Consider the following 19,890-nt stretch of genomic DNA (forward strand, 5'->3'; position numbering starts at 1 on the left):
AGATATAGTAGGCTTCCAATCATACTTCTATAGAGACTTTGATCCACATCAACCCCTTTCTCATCTTTGGTAAGCTTCAAGTGTGTAGGTGCAGGTGTCCTTTTGTGACTACCACCTTCCATACCAAATTTCTTCACAATGTTTCTTGCATATTTTTCTTGAGAGATAAATATGGTGTCTTCCATTTGTTTGACCTGAAGACCTAAAAAATAAGTTAGCTCACCTACAAGACTCATTTCAAATTCTGATTGCATTTGATGCACAAAGTGTTCCACCATTTGTCGCGACATTCCACCAAATACAATATCATCCACATATATCTGAGCTATCATTAGCTTCCCTTTCTCTTCTCTTACAAACAAGGTTTTATCATTTCCACCCTTCTTGTATCCATGGCTGACAAGAAATTCAGTCAACCTTTCATACCATGCTCTAGGGGCTTGTTTCAATCCATAAAGTGCTTTCTTTAGTTTGTAAACATGGTTTGGAAAGCTTGGATCTACAAACCCTTTTGGTTGCTCAACATATACCTCTTCATTTAGATAGCCATTTAGGAATGCACTTTTTACATCCATTTGATATAGCTTGAATTTTAAAATGCATGCCACAGCCAAGAGTAATCTTATGGACTCCAAGCGAGCAACTGGAGCAAAAGTCTCATCAAAATCTACTCCTTCTATCTGGGTGTATCCTTGTGCTACAAGTCTGGCTTTATTTCTAGTAATATCACCATTTTCATCAGTTTTGTTTTTGTACACCCACTTTGTACCAATAACATTTATACCATCTGGTCTAGGTACTAGATCCCATACCTCACTTCTTTTGAACTGAGTTAGTTCCTCCTGCATAGCATTGATCCAGTATTCATCAGTCAAAGCTTCTTTAACATTCTTTGGTTCAATCTTTGATATGAAACATGAATTGGAGATTGCTTCTTTTGATCTTCTTGTTGCAATTCCTTGATTTGGATTTCCAATGACAAGTTCCAGAGGATGATTCTTCTGTGTTCTAGTAGATGGTCCCTTGTTTGGTCTAGGAACCTCTGTAGTAGACTCAGAATGTTGATCAGGTTCAGGTTCAGTTTGATCATCATCAGGTGTTGGGACAGGTGTTATGACATCTGTCTCTTCAGCTGGATCTGCACTTGTTGTATCACTGTCATCAACAATAACATTAATTGATTCCATCATAGTTCTTGTTCTGGAGTTAAAAACCCTGTACGCTCTGCTGTTGGTTGAGTAACCTAAAAATATCCCCTCATCACTTTTGGGATCCAATTTTCTCCTAGGTTCTCTATCTGCCAAAATATAACATTTTGACCCAAACACATGGAAGTACTTCACAGTAGGCTTCCTATTCTTCCATAGTTCATACAATGTTGTAGCAGTTCCTTTCCTTAATGTTACTCTATTGTGAATGTAACATGCTGTATTCATGGCTTCAGCCCAGAACTTGTAAGGAACATTTTTGGCATGCAACATTACTCTAGCAGATTCTTGTAAGGTTCTATTCTTTCTTTCAACCACACCATTTTGTTGAGGTGTAATTGGTGAAGAGAATTCATGAATTATTCCTTCAGCAGCACAAAAATCAGCAAATTTAGAGTTTTCAAATTCCTTACCATGGTCACTTCTGATTCTTACAATACCACAGTCTTTCTCTTTTTGAAGTTGTACACAAAGGTTTTTGAATTCTTCAAAAGTTTCAGATTTTTCCCTAATGAAATTCACCCAAGTATACCTAGAGAAGTCATCAACAATAACAAGAACATATTTCTTACCTCCAAGACTCTCAACTTGTATGGGCCCCATCAGATCCATATGTAGTAACTCAAGAACTCTAGAGGTGGACAAGTGTTGCAACTTTTGGTGCGACACTTTGGTTTGTTTCCCAATCTGACATTCACCACAGATATTGCCTTCCTGTATCTGTAAGATTGGTAGTCCTCTGACAGCTTCCTCTGATATGACTCTCTTCATGCTCTTCAGGTTAAGGTGTCCTAATTTTTGATGCCACAGCTTAACCTCTTCATTTTTAGTTAAGAGACATGTAGATATATTACCTTCTTCAAGAGGGATCCACAAGTAGCAGTTGTCTTTTGATCTAACACCCCTCATAAGGATGTCTCCTTCATTACTGCTGACCAGACATTCATTTTTTGTAAAGTTGACTTTCATGCCTTGATCACATAGTTGGCTTATACTGATTAGATTGGCAGTTAGTCCTTTTACAAGAAGAACATTTTCAAGTTTTGGTAGACCATGGTCAATCAGTCTTCCAATACCTTTGATTTCCCCCTTTGCTCCATCTCCAAATGTCACAAAACTTGTGGCATAAGATTTTACTTCCTTTAAATATTTTTCAACACCAGTCATGTGTCTGGAACAGCCACTATCAAAGTACCAATCTTCTTTTGATGATGCTCTGAGAGATGTATGGGCAATCAGACTTTTCCCACTGCTTTCAGCTGTATACTCCTTGGTATTGGTTGCATCATCTTTTTGCTTCCATTCCATCTTTGTTTTAGTGATGGATTGATCAGATTCTTGTGGAATTTCACTTGGATAACCATACAGTTTGTAGCAATAAGGCCTTATGTGCCCCTTTCTTCCACAGTGATGACATCTCCATGAATGGTACCTGCTTCTTGGTCTAGGTATAAACCTAGGTCTCTGCCATCTTTGCTGATGTGGTGCCACATGTGGCAACACTTGTCTCTGCTGTCTAGGAGACAGGTGTGGCGACATCCTGTCATGCATTTTTGGAGACGGTTGTTTACTCAACTCAGGCAAAAATTTCCCTTCTTTGTTGTAATCCATAATCCTATTAACATTTTTGTATTCATACCCAATGCCTGTTTTGGATCTACTAGGGGCAGGCAAAGTTTCTAGGATTTCATCTAGATCACTTCCTTTGAATAGCCTAAGAACATGCTTCTTTAAATTCTCAAGATGAGAGTTTAATTCAGTTACCTCTTCATTCAGATGGGCAATCTCAGTCAGTTGTTTGATCTTGTCAGCTTCTAAGTTGATGATAGTTGCCTTCTGTTGCTCAATGATCTTTAAACTATCTTCCCATTTAGTTCCAAATTCAGAGATTCTTGATAAATTAGCAGCTTTCTCAGTTTGCAACTTAGTGATTGTCTCTTTTTGCTCTTCAGAGACTCTGCAGACTTCTGCACTCTTCAGACACAGCTTTTTATATGATTCAGCAAGTTCATCAAAGGTCAGTTCTTCTTCACAGGATTCAGTGTCAGATGTGCAAACACTTGTCAATACATGTATAGCCTTTGCAGTATCAGTTTCTCCTTCAGAATCTTCATCTGACCAAGTTACAGTTAACCCCTTCTTTTGTTTCTTCAGAAAGGTACCACATTCACTTCTAATGTGACCAAACCCCTCACATTCATGGCATTGAACACCTTTATTTGGAGCTGATTTTTCATCTGTCACAGGTTTTCTGAAGTTCCTGTAAGTGTTGCGCCCAATGTCAGCTGCACCTGTCTTAGGGCGTTTGTCCATTCTCTTCAGTACTTTATTAAATTGTTTTCCCAAAAGAACCATTGCATCAGAGATGCTTTGTTCAGACTCTGTGTCACTCAGTTGATCTTCTTCCTCAGCATTTGAAACAAAGGCAATACTTTTGTTTTTCTTATCCATCTTTTCATTTGCAGCTACCTCATAAGTTTGTAGTGAACCAACCAATTCATCTAGCTTCATATCTGTGATATCCTTTGCTTCTTCTATAGCTGTGACTTTCATGTCAAACTTCTTAGGTAGAGACCTGAGCATTTTTCTTACCAGCTTTTCTTCAGGTATCTTTTCACCCAAGGCATCAAATTGATTGTCAAAGTCAAGTATGGTCATGTGAAAATCCTGAATGGTTTCATCATCATTCATTCTAAGATTCTCAAACTTAGTTGTTAGGAGTTGTAGCTTAGACAGCTTCACTTTAGAGGTACCTTCATGAACAGTCTCAAGAATTGTCCAAGCTTCCTTAGCACAGACACACTTTTTGATGAGTCTGAATATGTGCTTGTCAACACCATTATATAGTGCATACAATGCTTTTGAGTTTGCAAGAGCAAGCTCATCTTCTTCTTTGGACCATTCTTCAGCAGATTTCAACTCAAGAGTTGGTTTACCATCTTTGTCCATCTTCACAGGTGGAGTCCATCCTCTCAGAATTGCCTTCCATGTCTTGCTATCAATTTGTTTTAGGAAGGCCATCATGCGGGACTTCCAATAGTCATAGTTTGAAGCGCCAACCAAGAGAGGTGGTCTGGTAACAAAACCTCCTTCTTTGTCCATCCTTGCCAGAAACGATTTTCCCTGGAGCTCACCCTAAAATTCAGAACAGGGTGCCTGCTCTGATGCCAATTGAAATTCCTGGCACACAGTGGACAGGTGTTGCTCAAGATGTAGCAACACTTGTCTGTTGTAGACAGATGTTGTCACAGGTGCGCCAACACTTGTCTATAAACAGAGTAAATAACATAAAACGATACAAACAGTAAAGTAAATAACACACGAGAGTTGTTAACCCAGTTCAGCCTAAAGCCTACTCTGGGGGATACCAATCCAGGAATGAAGTCCACTATCAGCAGTATTACTTCGAAGCTAAACTCACCCGTTTACAACTTCTCACTTAATCACTACCCAATGACCCTTCTACCTAGGAACTCCTAGATATGAGACCCCGTCCCAATTCCCACCTTAGCAACACAGACAGCGCTGCTATTCAACTCAGACGATTACAACGATTGGAGACACACTCCTAAAAACTAGGATTCACTCTTGCTTAAAAGCTTGCGAGTAAACCACACAACACAATAGAACAATCTCCGTACTTCAAAGCTTAGGAGAAGTTCACACTTACAACTCAATAACACTCAGGTCCTAAGCTTGCATCAATGAGACACAAGAAAGGCTCACAATTAACACTCTAAAATCCCTAAGAACACACGCTTTGTAATACACGATTTTAGATGCTTGAAACCATATGCTTGCCTTCGTATTTATAGTAGTAGAATGACTTGGGCTTCAAGACAAAATTAGGGCTTCTAGAATTGCGGCAGCAGTGATATATTTTTGAAAGCAATAGTTATATTTTTGAACCGCAAAAATATATTTTCCAAAAATATAATTCCTTTGGAAAATAAAACTAGGGTTTGGCTGCCTCATGAAACACATTAAACACGTGCGCCTTCCTCTGTAAGAAACCTTGAAATAATTCTTCAAACAGATCTTCAAAAGATTGAGTAGAAAATAATAACATCCAGCTGGCACGCGCAGAACAGAGTCAGGTGTTGTTCCAAAGTGTAACAACATTTGTCACAACACTTGGGGTCAGCACATTTGTCTCAACACTTGGTTAAAATATGTTTTTGCAAAATGTAGCCAATATACAAAAACCCAACAGATGTATATGTTGAAATATAGGCCACATAGAAATTTTGAAAAAATAGACATTCTTATTAATATATGAATAGAAATATAAACCACAATATAAATTACAAAATTAAAATAGATCCCCGTATAATATATTAGAAGAAATATGATAATCTTTATCTCTCGTCATCTCTCAAATTATTTTGAGGTTTCGTCAAAAGGCTTTGAGGTGGATATGAAATATAAAAAAAAGTTGGTGTATCAATAAATAGTCTCCCTATTAATATATGACTTCAAATATAGATTCCGTAAAAATTATAAAATAAATAGATCTTCGTATTAATATATGAGTAAAAATATAGATCTAAGTAAAAATTATAAAAACAAATCATTTGTATTAATGCATAATTAAAAATATATATTCTCGTAGAAATTACAATAAAAAAATAGGCTCATATTGATGTATATGTTGAAATATAGGCCACTTAGAAATTTTAGAAAAATAGATTTTCGTATTAATATACGAGTAGAAATATAAACCAAATGATAAATTACAAAATTAAAATGGATCCCCATATTATTATATTAGAAGAAATATGATAATATTTATCTCTGGTTATCTCTCAAATTGATGAACAAATCTGAAAAATAAAAGCAATCATTGTGAAATAAATTATGAATCGAAGACAATATTTATAGCTAGAGAGATAGGAAAGACGCTATGCTCTAAAGGGATACTAAAAAAAAAAAGGCAAGTCGATACCTAGATTGACAACTTGATGTCGCAAGATCGGTTAGAAAATATGTCTATTCACTCATTAAAAAAAATTACCTTAAATTTTCGTAAAAAAAAAACCTTAAATGAAAAAAATAAAATAGAGCATTAATGATGGTGTTTATATAGTACTGTACTTTATCATCTCACAAAAAAGCCAAGTGATGGTGTTTATATACTCCGTTATAATAAATAAATTTTAGCTAATTAGAATAATTTTTATAACAATGTACCAAAAAAAAATTATAACAACTTGTATTATAGTTATAGTTATAAATTGTGTATAAGGTAATTATAGTACTTTAATAATAAAAAGGATATTTGTGTCAAAAATCTGAGTCAAGAACTGTATTTTTCCATTAACATCGAGAATTTTCTTTCTCCAGTTTTACTTAAAGATTAATAGCTTGTTTAAGCAACAATTTGAAGGCATTGAAATTCATTTTTGTCTACCTCGTGTAACCTCATCAACGCTAATTTTAATAGCTTCTTTGGGCAAGTTTTGAATAATTTTAGTATAGTAATAGTCAATTCCAGCCATGATTTTGTGTATGACAGCTGAAAAAGATAATAATTTTTTTTTTTTTGAATAGCAAAAGACTTATTAATCAACAGTCAAGACACAAGAAGTACCAAGAGAGGGGAAACAAAATAAATACAAACAAAGAAAGGGAGGGAGAATTTTCACTCTAAATCAGAGGCAACAACGCCTCCCCCCACCAAACATGCCGCCCTCAAAGAAAAGGCACAACACCAAAATACTATGCCTAAAAAACTATCAACAATTCATACAAATATCGGGCTCCCGATTCCATTCATAAAAAAGACAAGGAGAAATATTTAATCTCTCTAAACTCCATTTCCACGAAGTCACTTTCACCTCCTCTATAATAACTAAAGGCTCCATCAGAATATTATTAAAAACTTATTGGTCCTCGCTTTCCAAATCGCCCAAAACACCGAATGCCACACCAATCTAAAACTTTTTCTTGGCTTTTTAGATAAGGCCGCTTCTCCAAAACAATCAAAAAAGATAGAAAAGATTTGGCGGCATCACAATCAACACCCCTAACCACTTGAAGATTGCATACCAAACAACATGAGCCACTTTACAATGCATGAATAATTGTCTCGAAGTTTCCGGTGAATCATCACACCACACACAATTATCACCCATATCATGATTAATGATACCTCTCAGCAAAAAAATTTCCTTCGTCGGGTCTTGATCATAAAGAAATTGCCAAGAGAAAGCTAGCACAAAAAAGATAATAATTATACATAAGAGTTGTGAAATTTGGAGATGGTAAGTTAAAATACAACTTATAATCTTGACCACATAAAGAAATATAAACCAAAGAAATATTTTGTGCCCCATACATAAAAAAAAAAGGGTTTTCTAACTTAGACCCTAGTTAGGTCTAAGTTAGCAAGGTGCACCTTTTGAGTTGGACAAAAATACCCATTTTTTTTTTTTTTGAAACAATAGAGCAACTGGGGCATGTATGTAATTTGCATCATAAAAATACCCTTTTTTTTTTTTGAAACAATAGAACAACTATTACATTTTTAAAATTTCTTCCAAATTTCGACCTCATTTTACGTGCGAATCGAACGCCGATTTCAAAAACTAATACCGGAAACCTTTGTAAAATTGAAAAACGATCAAAATCCATATAAGGAACGTCGAGTTTCGTTGAGTATTGAGGGAGATCGAACCGGGTCAAAAACCGGGTCGCACGACCCGTTTCTGCATAAAACGGGTGGGAGGGACGATGAACAGTGCGCGTCGCCCACGCCCACTCTCACCGGCGGCGCGTGGGGGCGCGTGCGGCCTCAGGGAGGCTCTATTTTTTTTTTATTTTTTCATAATAAAATAGTAGATAATATTCTGGAAATTTTGGTATATTGTATGAAATTTTTGGAGACCCGAAACTATTTTTAGTTAATTAAATGAGTAAAAAGGTAATTAAAAATATTATAATTCCATAAAAAATTTCCAAAATTTTATGTAAAGTACTATGAATTATTTAGAACCCTCTTGTGTACCTCACTCTCCCTAGTTCAAGTCATGAAATTATTTTCACAAATTCCGCTGATTATTTAAAACCATTTAACAAATAATAATAATAATTTCATAGATTTGTACTCTGAAACCAATTGTTTTTTTATTTGTTTCTAATAAAATATTAGATAATATTCTGGAACTTTTGGTATATTTTATGAAATTTTTTGAGACCTGAAACTATTTTTCGTTAATTAAATGAGATAAAACGGTAATTAAAAACTATTGTTTGCTTCTGAAACCATTTAGCTGGAAGAATGGTTTCAGAGAGTTATACTGTGAAACCATTCTAGCAGTAAAATGGTTTCAGAAGCAAACAATTAAAAATCAACTCCCCTGAAACCATTCTATCAGTGAAATGGTTTCAAAGTACAACGCTTTGAAACCATTGTACCAGCTAAATGGTTTCAGAATGGTTTCAGAAGCAAACAATTAAGAAATTACTCACTGAAACCATTCTACCAGTAAAATGGTTTCAGAGAGTTATACTGTGAAACCATTCTACCAGCTAAATGGTTTCACAGTATTATATAAAGATAATTAAAGGTAGTGAAAAATTGAGTTTTTTTTTTTGTGTCCAAATCAAACGAACCAAGTCTCTATTTGTAGACAAAAAAAAATTATGAATTTTGGTATAAAAATAAAAAAATAAAAAATTAATTTACAACGAAATAATTGAGTTTAAAGTATTAAATGAAAAAAAAAACACGTCAACCACCCAGCAGTTGACACGTGTCCTGCTTTTTTAAAATGAAATTTTCTCTCTCCAGGTGCAGATCTAGTGTGGTGCAAGCGCTGGCTTATCATGGAGATGGATGATCTGGACTGTCTGATTGATCCGAAAGCCATGATGAGATCATCTCTTGGCCGTCTGATGGAAATCAACGGTCTGTAACGGTGGTCCTGCGGTAGGCGCGCGACACTGGATCAGCGCCAATATGTTTTTTTTTTTTTTAAAAGAAAGGGTATTTTTGTCCAACTCAAAAGGTGCACCTTGCTAATTTAGACCCAACTGGGTCTAAATTAGCAGCCCAAAAAAAAATTACATGGTAAATGAGAAATATATTATGAATACAAATACTTGCGGAAAAAACACTATTAACAATGTACCAGAAAAAAAACACTATCTTAACAAAAAAAAAAAAAAGAATGACTTAACAAAATAGTTTGCATTCTACTTCGTATACACTAAAAAGAATGACTTAACAAAATAGTTTGCATTCTACTTCGTATACACTAAATCTACTTCTTATACACTAAATCTAAACATCTCATTATCTCAAAGCCTCGTTGTATGTTAAGAAGTCTAACATTAGTTGCGAGATGGCCTGAATAAATGTTTATATATTAAAGGCAATCCTCACCTTACAAGCCAGTTTTGTAAGGATGAGTTAGGCCCAATACTCATTTCTAAGATGGTATCAGAGACTCTCCACGATCCGTTGGGCCACCTGTTATCAGGTTTCCGGATCAGGCCACCCATACCAAGCCTAATAATGTTGGGCGTGAGTGGATGTGTTAAGAAATCTCACATCGGTTGCGAGATGACTTGAATAAGTGTTTATATACTAGAGGCAATCCTTACCTTACAAGCCCGTTTTGTAAGGATGAGTTAGGCCCAATACTCATTTCTAAGATTGTAAAATGAAAATTACACAAAACAATAAATGAATTTGAACTACCAATACATGTTCATAAAAATGCATCATGCTAAGCAAACATAATATAAAATATAATATAAAATCTATTCAAGCACATCACTTGTGATCTTTGATTTATTGTTACTCAAAAATCCTTTCAAACACTTATCAGAATAGCAAAGCACCAAGAGAAAGAAAAAAAAATACAGGTTTAAAGAAGAATTTCGAAAATACTAACAGTGACTCAAAATTTGTGTGGAAAATGTTAGACTCAAAAATACTATTTATAGACAAAGATGTCAAGTAATCAAAATAATTATCCCGTTAAATTATTATAACCAAAAAAAATTTGACCATTAATGTATTTAGACTATATTATTGTTTAGATACATCAATTTTACAATTAATTTATACTATATTATTGTATAGAAACATTTCACTTTTTAGATTTATCGTAGAATTAATTTATTTAGACTATATTATTGTCTCTAGATATATCAATTCTACGATGAATCTAATTAAGCTTCCACTTTATCAATGAAAATCGTGAAATCATTTTACTATAAATTACCTTTGTCTAACTAAAACCATGAAAACACCATAGATCAATCAAGAAAACACAAACAAACAAAACAAAGAATGAAGAAAGAGAATGAAACAGTGATAGTTGTTGGAGCAGGCCCTTCTGGTCTCTCTGTTGCAGCAACCTTAACAAACCAATCCATTCCTTACATAATCCTCGAAAGAGAAAATTGTTTTGCATCACTATGGAAAAAATATTCATATGATCGTCTTCATCTTCATCTCAAAAAACAATTTTGCGAACTTCCACACAAACCATTTCCATCTTCTTTTCCATCATACATTCCAAAAGAAAAGTTTTTGGATTATTTAGATGACTATGTTTCTCACTTCAAAATCAATCCTCTGTATCATAGAACAGTGGAATCTGCAGAGTTTGATGAAGGTAATGAGAAATGGAAAGTGAAAGCTATGAATAAAGATTCTGGTGAAGTTGAGGAATATGATGGAAAGTTTTTGGTTGTGGCTAGTGGTGAAACTAGTGACCCATTTGTACCTGAAATTGAAGGGTTGAAGAGTTTTCCTGGGAAAGTGATTCATTCAACTGTGTTTAAGAATGGAAAAGAGTTTAAAGATGAACATGTTCTTGTTGTTGGTTCTGGGAATTCTGGTATGGAAATTGCTTTGGATCTTATCAACCATGGTGCTAAAACATCAATTGTTGTTCGTAGCCCGGTAATTTTTATTTTAATTCTGTTTTTCTGCATAAAAAAATATGTTCTGTTATCTTACATATGAAAATTTTCAAAATAGATACCGATACATTGGATTATTAAATTACTAGGTAAATGAATATTTTTTTAAAAGAAATAATTTTTCTAACATTTAAAATATTATTCAAAATTGTAAAAAATAAAATAATATATTCTTTTTTGAAAGTTTTTATCACTTGTAATAGTCATTATTGAATTTTTTTATGAAAAAATGTAAAAAAGTTAGTATAATGCTTATAAAACATTGAACTTATGTTTTTTCTTATGAAATTATCATATTTGAAATACAATAATGGACAAATAGTTTTTTTGATTTATAAAATAATCGTTAATTTATTAATTAACTGATCTAATAGTACATTGAAATTTTTCCTATGTAGCGTAGAAACCTTCCTTATCTAGTTGAATATGTGGTTAATTTATACAGCATAAATTGTGATTAATTATGTACTACTATATATTTTTTTCTTTATTATATAAGAAAAAGTTTTTTTTCTTCTTACAATGTTGTCAATGCGGATCGAACTTAGGACCTCATTGATACTATTTAAATTTTCACTAGACCAAACCCAGTGGCTTAAAAAAGTCTAATTTTTAAATTTATCGAATGTTTAATATATATCATAGATTAGATACATAAAAAATTCTATGAACTTAAAAGATAAATTTTTTTTTCTTATAATAAAAGCTGGAGAGAGTAGTTGAATCAATTAAGAATAATTTTGAGATATTAATTTTTCAAAAGTCTCGTTAGTTTTTTGGTGTTATTTCAAAAGTTTCTTTATAAAATTTGCTTTGCTCTTAAATTTATCAAGTCAGCCCTGTATTTTGGTTAATATTTTGCTTACTTAACTGAGTATATATAAAGTCAGTTTGCTTTCCAAGCTAAGATATCCTACTAGTACTCATAAATTTTGCATACATTGGATGCAATGTGCAGGTTCATTTTTTGTCAAGGGGAATACTAAATTTGGGGTTGTTTTTGATGAAGTATTTGTCAATGGAGATGGTAGATTCAGTGATGGTGATGCTTAGTAAAATTGTTTATGGGGATGTCACAAATTATGGGGTTAGTAGGCCTAATGAGGGACCCTTTTATATGAAGGTCAAATACGGCAAGTATCCTGTTGTTGACGTTGGAACCTATCACAAAATTAAGTCCAGAGAATTAAAGGTACGTTAAAGATTATTGCCGTTTTGGTTGGTTTAGTTTAACTTCAAAGTTGTTGATTTCTTCTTCACTCCTCAATATTATTTTTTTTCAAAAAAAAATAGAGATGATTAATGACTAGTTAGTACAATCTAGTATTAATTTTGCCTTATCCAAAAATGAAATAAAAAATAGTACTCAATAATCATTTACAACTTACTCCCACTAGTTCCTTATATAACAAAATTTTACTTTTTAAATTCATTGAATAATTAATGATTTGATTCATCTTTTAGTTTAAATATATTAATCATTTCATGAACGTAAAAAGTAAATTTTTCTTATATTAATTAAGATAAGATGAAGTAATATTTTATTTTTTTTGCCTGTCTCCCGAGAGGTCACTTGGTTGAGGAGTAAATTCTCAACCTGGAGGAACTCGGTTCGAGACCCAGCACCAAGAGAAGTAGTATTTTTTTTTAATAATAGTATTTAATAAGTATTCAATATCTTCAACCGAACACCTCTTAAAAAATTTAAAATAGGTCTCATCAATAACTTCTACATCATTATATTTTAACAATAATTCATTAAGATGCGTCCAATGAAAACATATTTTAATAGAAATTAAAGTGAATTTCAAAGGAGAAAAATGATAAATCAGTACCTAAAAGGTCTTAATTAGCTAGTTAAAGTTAAAGCTAAAGTCTAAAATTGGCATTTCGTGAACTATATTTAGAGCATTTTCAATAGTGATATCACTTTGAGTATCATACATTACTATCAAGTGGTTTCTACAATACTATGTAATATTTATGCAACTCATACATATTTTACTTCAATAGTGATATCATTTTTTGAGTATCATATATTAATGACAAACGGTAATATTTTGACATATATAGAAGCTATTAAATTGGATTTATATACCAAAAATAAAAAATAATAATAACATTAAATTGATGATACTGTACCTTATTTCCGTATCATCTCAGTCTATGAAACTCTCTTAGATATCCTTATTGGAGATGCTCTTAGACACTTTAGTTAGATAAACTGTTTCATTTTCTGACTGGACAAAAGTCCATTGCTTGAAGATTCAGATAATGAATAATGATAATATTCACGTAATGTATACTTTTTGATCGATTCACATAATATATTTTGTATGATTTTATCTTTATAAAGTGCAAAATTATAATATTCACATAATAATGTGACGTGAAGATTGAGCATTGTGTTACTTACTAAATAGGTGTTGCCAGCAGAAATAGAATGCGTAAATGGCAAGGATGTTCTCTTCAAAAATAGCCATTTGCACACTTTTGACTCTATTATTTTCTGCACCGGCTTCAAAAGATCAACCCACAAGTGGCTTAAGGTTTGTCATTCAATTCATTACACTAAGTTAGTAATTAGATTTAAAAAAAAATTGAGGCACAATAAATTTTGCGCTAATGAGTTAGTCGCTTAAGAAGTCTCACATCGGTTGCGATATGACCTAACTAAGTGTTTATAAACTAGAGGCAATCCTCACTTTACAAGCCGGTTTTATAGGGTTGAGTTAGGCCCAATACTCAATTCTAAGACTTTAGGCCGGTCCTGATACTCCCTCTGAAATTAAGTAAAAGTTGTGATAATTAATATATCTTTTGGTACGTAGGGGGATGATTACCTTTTGAATGATGATGGTATTCCGAAGCCGAGTTACCCAATTCATTGGAAGGGAAAGAATGGTTTATATTGTGTTGGACTATCAAGGAGAGGTTTCTATGGAGCTGCTGGAGATGCTGAAAATGTAGCAAATGATATAAGATCCATCTTGCAAAATCTATGAACCAACAGATATTGCCCTTATCTTTGATTAGCTGCTTGTTCCCAATTAGCTTAATTTTAAGTAACATGTTAAGTCTTTTTATCTTTGTTTTTTAGTGACTTTTTTTTTATAGACGAAATGACACAGTCGTTGAAAACTCATACATCAAAAGTGGTGCTGCTTAGACTTGAGAGGGTGCATATGCACCCCCGACATTTTAGTATTCATACCTACAATCCTATCCTATTAAAAATAATTCTTGCACATCCTAACATTTTGAGTTTGCACCTGATAATTTATTCACTCTTCATTCACTTGGATATTTTATCATTTTATTTGATTTGTTTAAGTCATTTTATTTGCTTTTTTTTCTTTGATTAAGTCACTTTAATTGTTATTTAATTTTTTATAAGAGTCACTTCATTTATTTATTTTTCTTCTGTTTAAATCTATTTTGTCCTGGTGAGCATAGAGCTTGAATTCAAGATTCAAGACTTGTTCATTTTAGAGGGTAAAATTATATTGTGGTCACTAAGCTACTTGACAAAAGAAATCAATCCATTGTTATTTTTTGTCAAATAACCTAGTGACTAAAATGACGCAACTACCGACTGAACTATACAGTTACGAGACAATAACTTAATTGCTTCTACCATCTTATATATATTTCATTGAATATTAACTGATATTTTCCTCATTATAATTTCTTTAATATTTTCCAAAATATTCATTTTTTTACCAACCAACTATTCATGTTTATATATATATATATATATATATATATATATATATATATATATATATATATATATATATATATATATATATATATATATATAAATACCAGTGATAATCTGCACCCCCTGAGTCAGGATCCTGGCACCGCCACTGTCGTATATACAAAGTGAAGTGACCGGAGTTCGAATCCCGATCATGATATTCGTCACTTACAATTTCGACATTTCTGTAAATTGAGCTAGAATTTATGAACTTTTAGCGAATGTTTTATAATATATACATACATTAAAGTGGTTATAATTTAAACTCCATTTCTTGTAACCATTATTTCTATAAACTCTCATGAGATTTAGGCTTTGTTAAGTTAAAATAACCCAATGACAAGGATTTTCCCCTATATAAAGGAATAGACTTTGGCATCAATATTATTACAAATTTAGGAAGGAATCCGGTTTTCCATAATACTAGTCCCACACCCATGCGATGCACGGGTGTTATGCGGTATTTTATATTATAATGTTGAAAAATCATTCGTATAAATTGAAACAATAAGTATTATGAAAATTATAATAATAACATCAACAACAACAAAATAATAATAATAATAAAAATATTAAAGATATTAAAAATGTGTTTATACATTTCGAAAAGATTACAATGGATCCTATTTCATGTACCAAAATAAGTTGGTAATCCATAAATTGTCATGTCACTATGAAAACGGTTTGTGGTCATACTCATACACTGTGGTTAGATTAGTGGTTGCACAACTATCTATAGGAATTATATATATAGATGTTTATACACTTAAAAAATTTATTTATACATCACATTTGAAGTTACTTTGGTATCTTCTTCATTAACATTGATTAGAAATATTTTTAACTCATTCTTCAAAATAACTATGGAAATGATAACATATAATTGACCATGGAAAACAATCGATGTTGAAACATAAGTTTTTATTTATATTATAAATCTCATTGGAGGATTCTGAGTTGGATAAACTACTTCATTATCTCTTACCAAAAAACTACTGTATTATCGAATTTGACATTTATATTAATTTGAAACTTATTGGAGCAAAGATAAACCAACTTAACTCATATTCAAATATCGAATATGATAAAAATCATACAGGGCATAACAATCATTAGTAAATTTTATTTTATCTATTTTTTTTACTAACATTAGAAAGTAGTCCTGACAATCGACCAACTCCTTATATTTACAAAGATTGGACAAAAGATTATTAGCAAAAACATTAACTTTTTTGAAAAAAAAAAAACAATGAAATACACAAAATAATAAAATGAACAAAAAATTTTAAAATGAATAATAACCCAAAACAATAATAATAATAATAATAATAATAATTACAATTAGTACCCTACATTAAATGGATGTAAGTGGATGATGTGGCTAAATGAAAGGTTTTCATTGGTTTGTGGATTAGGATTTAGATAGACAATTCCACAACTATCTAGGATTTATATATATAGATAAATAGACATGCAATGACAACACTTTTGGCAACTCTATTTTTCAATCCGACAAACTTTTTTTGTTTACTATGAGCTGGATACTACGTTATATGTTATGGGTCCGATAAAATCATTTATCCTCTCATATAATGGAAATCAGAAATTCAGAATTATTTTTGCTATTTTAATATATAACATTAAATGCATTTATACATATTTTTAGTAAAAAAAAAATAAAGTTACACATATTTCAGATAAATTTATTATTGCAAATTTTTTTCTTAATAAACATAAATTTTGTTAAAAATTCCTATAATAAGGGACATAGTGACTAATTGGTCGAACATGTCTTTTCATAATTTTTTTTATGGACGTTTTAAGTATTGAACGTTATAAAAAATAAATCTGATAAAGAGTGTATCCGTTGCCTAAATAACAAATATGAGTATTTTAATAAATTTGTAGGGGTACCAAAAATTGTATAGTGGCCAAATAAATTCTCCTATTGCATTGCAGGCCTGATCCAGAAAAGTTATTACAAAAAAAAAAAAAAAAAGTTTTGAATGAATGGTTCATAATATTGGTAGTTTTTTTTTCCTTTTTCATTTACCAGTTCCATTCCAGTGAAGAACAATATCTATGAATATGAATATGATGACAACAACATTGAAATTGAATCTAATTCATCCCATGGTTCTATGTCCTCGCAGCAGCATCATCTCATTCGCACCATCCTCATCTGTTACCATTACACTCACTCACCACCAACAACACACCTCTTCTTTTTCTTCATCATCAATAATTGCTCACACTACTCCTCCTACCCATTCACATTCTCATCCATTTCCAGAACCTGACGACGACGACGACGACGACGATGATGACCAACAACTTGAAGTCCTCCGTGTTCCTCCTCATTGGTTACTCCCAACCAATGCCTCCCAGGTACCCACCCTTTTCATTCATTCCTTTCCAATTTCACAAACATTTAAGCCTCTTTTTGCCAAAAAATAAATAGAGATAAGTTAGTTTAATAGCGGATGAACTTATAACTTATAGCGGATAACCTAGCTGATTGAATTTGTAGTTTTGTACTGCTTGGTAGACTTAGTGGTTGTGGTTGCACCTACTTATAAATATGAAATGACATTACATGAAAAAATATGCTTAATTTACTTATTTATTTTTAAATAAGATGACAAAGTAAATTTGGAAGAAAAAACGACAAATTATAATCGCTAGTAAAAATAAGCTATAAGCTGCCGACAATGATGAGAAAAAATGTTATCAAACAGTTTTATTTTCTTCAATATGAGCTTATAAGCAATAAGCTTAAAATTTGGCATTGCCAAAATAGGAATAAATGTGGTTGAGATGTTTTAAAATCAGTTGATATTGTTTTAGGTAGTTACAAATTAGTTATGATCAATTGAAAGTTTATTGGAATAAGTTAGCTTCTTTTTTTTTTTTTTTTTTATAAGCATTGGAATGAGTTAGCTTAGTTAAGATCACTATATTAAGTGTATCTTATCTTACCAGAACAATTGTTGGTCAGAGTGTCAGACTTTGTTTACCTCATGGCAACCTCCGGATTATCAACCCTATTCTTTCGAGAACCCGAGGGTTATAGGAAAAAAATGTATCTTACCCTTATTATAATAAACTTTTCTCATTTTATCAATTCCAAACGATCATAACTAACTTGTAAGTTGTAACTACCTTAAACAGTATTCAACTAATTCTAAGAGTATAAGAGTGTATGAGTTTCCATTCATTGTTTTTTTTTCTCTCACACTTATTAGGAATCAGAGTGGCTTAGGGTTACTTTACATAAATGGTTGGATGATGAATACTGTCCGGAAGAAACCAATGTGGAGATAAGCAGAGTTGCTGCCAAATCCTACTACAATTCTTTGATACAGAAACAAGCTGATTTGGGTGACATTTTGTTGAACATGGCGCGCGAACTGCAAACCATTTCTTATAAGGAAAGTTTTCATGGAGCATTCTCATCTGCAAATGCTGCTGTTAGCCTAATTGCTCAACGAATCGAACAATTCTGCCACCCAAATTGAATTTTATAGCTCCACGTTGTTGGTTTGGTTTTTTCTCTACTAATAGGTTTGAATTTACTTCTTCTATTGTATAGTAATATAGTCTTGTAACTTGTTTCTTTGTTATTGAGTTGCATAACTCACTTTTTGGTTGCTATTTCATGTAGCATTACATTTATTATCCATTTAGTTCTACATGTTATCACACTCAAGAGTTTGATAAGAAATATTGTTTGAGATGTTATAGTTTATTAAATTTAATTTAATCCTCGCGAAGGTCTTCTATTTAAATTTCTGTACCCAATTTAGTGCTTGGATCCTTGTGATTTATGAATTTTATGGTGTTTATTTCAATTTTCTTTTCTGTGCTTGCTGAGAAATGAAATGAATCTCATGAAGCTGTGTGTGTACATATAGAATACAAGTATAGATAAATGGAGTTTATTGTTATCTTTCTGTTTTAGGTTGTTGTCGAGACAGTGTTCGTTTTCAATGACATCGCAATATTCATCGAGAAGTTGTCTTCTCACGGATGTTCAACCTTTGACTCTCTCTTGAATCTATTCAAGAACTATCATTAAGTCCTTAAAACATTAGCAAAATGTTGTTTCTGAATAATAATTGATTAAAACACTTAATTATGCTATGAAATCTTTGTCAGCATATTCTAGCAAGGTAGATTAATTAGTAAGCATAAAGATCCTAGATGGAGCTCTTTACCAACAAATTTATGATCAATAATGTATAGTCATTAAACCTAATTTTGAACTGTGTTATTAGGGGATTCATAACAAATCTTGAATCAGAATACACCAACAACAATGCCATATTTTTAGCATATATACTATTAGCATATTTTTATATACTAAAGTGAAAAGTAAATATGAAGGATCAAATTCTTGTATATTGAAGGACATGAATTGATTGTGGTTCAACACAGTTTGTATTGTATTTATTCTGTTTATTCTCAAAAGCCAGTTCAATCCACCACTTTATTAGATATTAGATAGCTTAAGCCTTTATAATCCAATGTGTACTGAAATGCAGGACAACAGTTAAACAAACACAAGCCAATTATCCATTGCTTCCAAATTCCAATTTAGTACTTTTGTTCATAAATAATAGGCTAGATAGCTCTATAACAATTTGATTACTTGAAATCCAATTCATCAGTAACAAGATGCAATCCTAAGCAACTGCGAAATTGTTGTTTATTTAGACAGAATGAGATGTCTCATTTCCTCTTCTGTTTTTCTTTAAAACACACGCGCGCACACATACATATAGACACATAAATGGTCTAATAATGAAATGAAAATCAGTTTCTTAGTTTAGCAGCTAGCTTATCTAGGCCTTGTTATTCTTTATATTCTTATTTTTGAAGAATTGATGTATAGGATTTGATCACTATCAGTAACTTTCACAATTTATACCAACTTTATTAGGAGAATTATGCCAAGAGATCGAATTCAAATGCCAAGAA

General features: G+C 32.1%; 2 protein-coding genes across 2 annotated transcripts; both read left to right on the top strand.

Annotated features, from left to right (window-relative positions):
• The first annotated feature begins 10,423 nt into the window (after positions 1 to 10,423).
• Positions 10,424 to 14,403, top strand: LOC123889720 (probable indole-3-pyruvate monooxygenase YUCCA10). Its single transcript, XM_045939181.1, has 4 exons — positions 10,424 to 11,127; positions 12,106 to 12,339; positions 13,571 to 13,696; positions 13,979 to 14,403. Exons 1-4 carry the CDS (start codon positions 10,510 to 10,512, stop codon positions 14,150 to 14,152), a joined length of 1,152 nt encoding a protein of 383 aa, XP_045795137.1. The 5' UTR covers positions 10,424 to 10,509; the 3' UTR covers positions 14,153 to 14,403.
• A 2,501-nt stretch (positions 14,404 to 16,904) lies between these two features.
• Positions 16,905 to 18,698, top strand: LOC123889923. Its single transcript, XM_045939442.1, has 2 exons — positions 16,905 to 17,298; positions 18,156 to 18,698. Exons 1-2 carry the CDS (start codon positions 16,993 to 16,995, stop codon positions 18,426 to 18,428), a joined length of 579 nt encoding a protein of 192 aa, XP_045795398.1. The 5' UTR covers positions 16,905 to 16,992; the 3' UTR covers positions 18,429 to 18,698.
• The last annotated feature ends 1,192 nt before the right edge of the window (positions 18,699 to 19,890 follow it).

The sequence above is a fragment of the Trifolium pratense genome, linkage group LG6 (genome assembly GCF_020283565.1).
Source record: "Trifolium pratense cultivar HEN17-A07 linkage group LG6, ARS_RC_1.1, whole genome shotgun sequence".
Lineage (NCBI taxonomy): Eukaryota > Viridiplantae > Streptophyta > Magnoliopsida > Fabales > Fabaceae > Trifolium > Trifolium pratense.

Bases quoted from the DNA above. Each gene is read 5' to 3' on its own strand.
- LOC123889923 (XM_045939442.1), top strand. From the start codon at position 16,993: ATGAATATGAATATGATGACAACAACATTGAAATTGAATCTAATTCAT. The intron at 17,299-18,155 runs GTACCCACCCTT...CACACTTATTAG, and splicing joins TCCCAACCAATGCCTCCCAG to GAATCAGAGTGGCTTAGGGT.
- LOC123889720 (XM_045939181.1), top strand. From the start codon at position 10,510: ATGAAGAAAGAGAATGAAACAGTGATAGTTGTTGGAGCAGGCCCTTCT. The intron at 11,128-12,105 runs GTAATTTTTATT...TGCAATGTGCAG, and splicing joins CAATTGTTGTTCGTAGCCCG to GTTCATTTTTTGTCAAGGGG. The intron at 13,697-13,978 runs GTTTGTCATTCA...TTTGGTACGTAG, and splicing joins CAACCCACAAGTGGCTTAAG to GGGGATGATTACCTTTTGAA.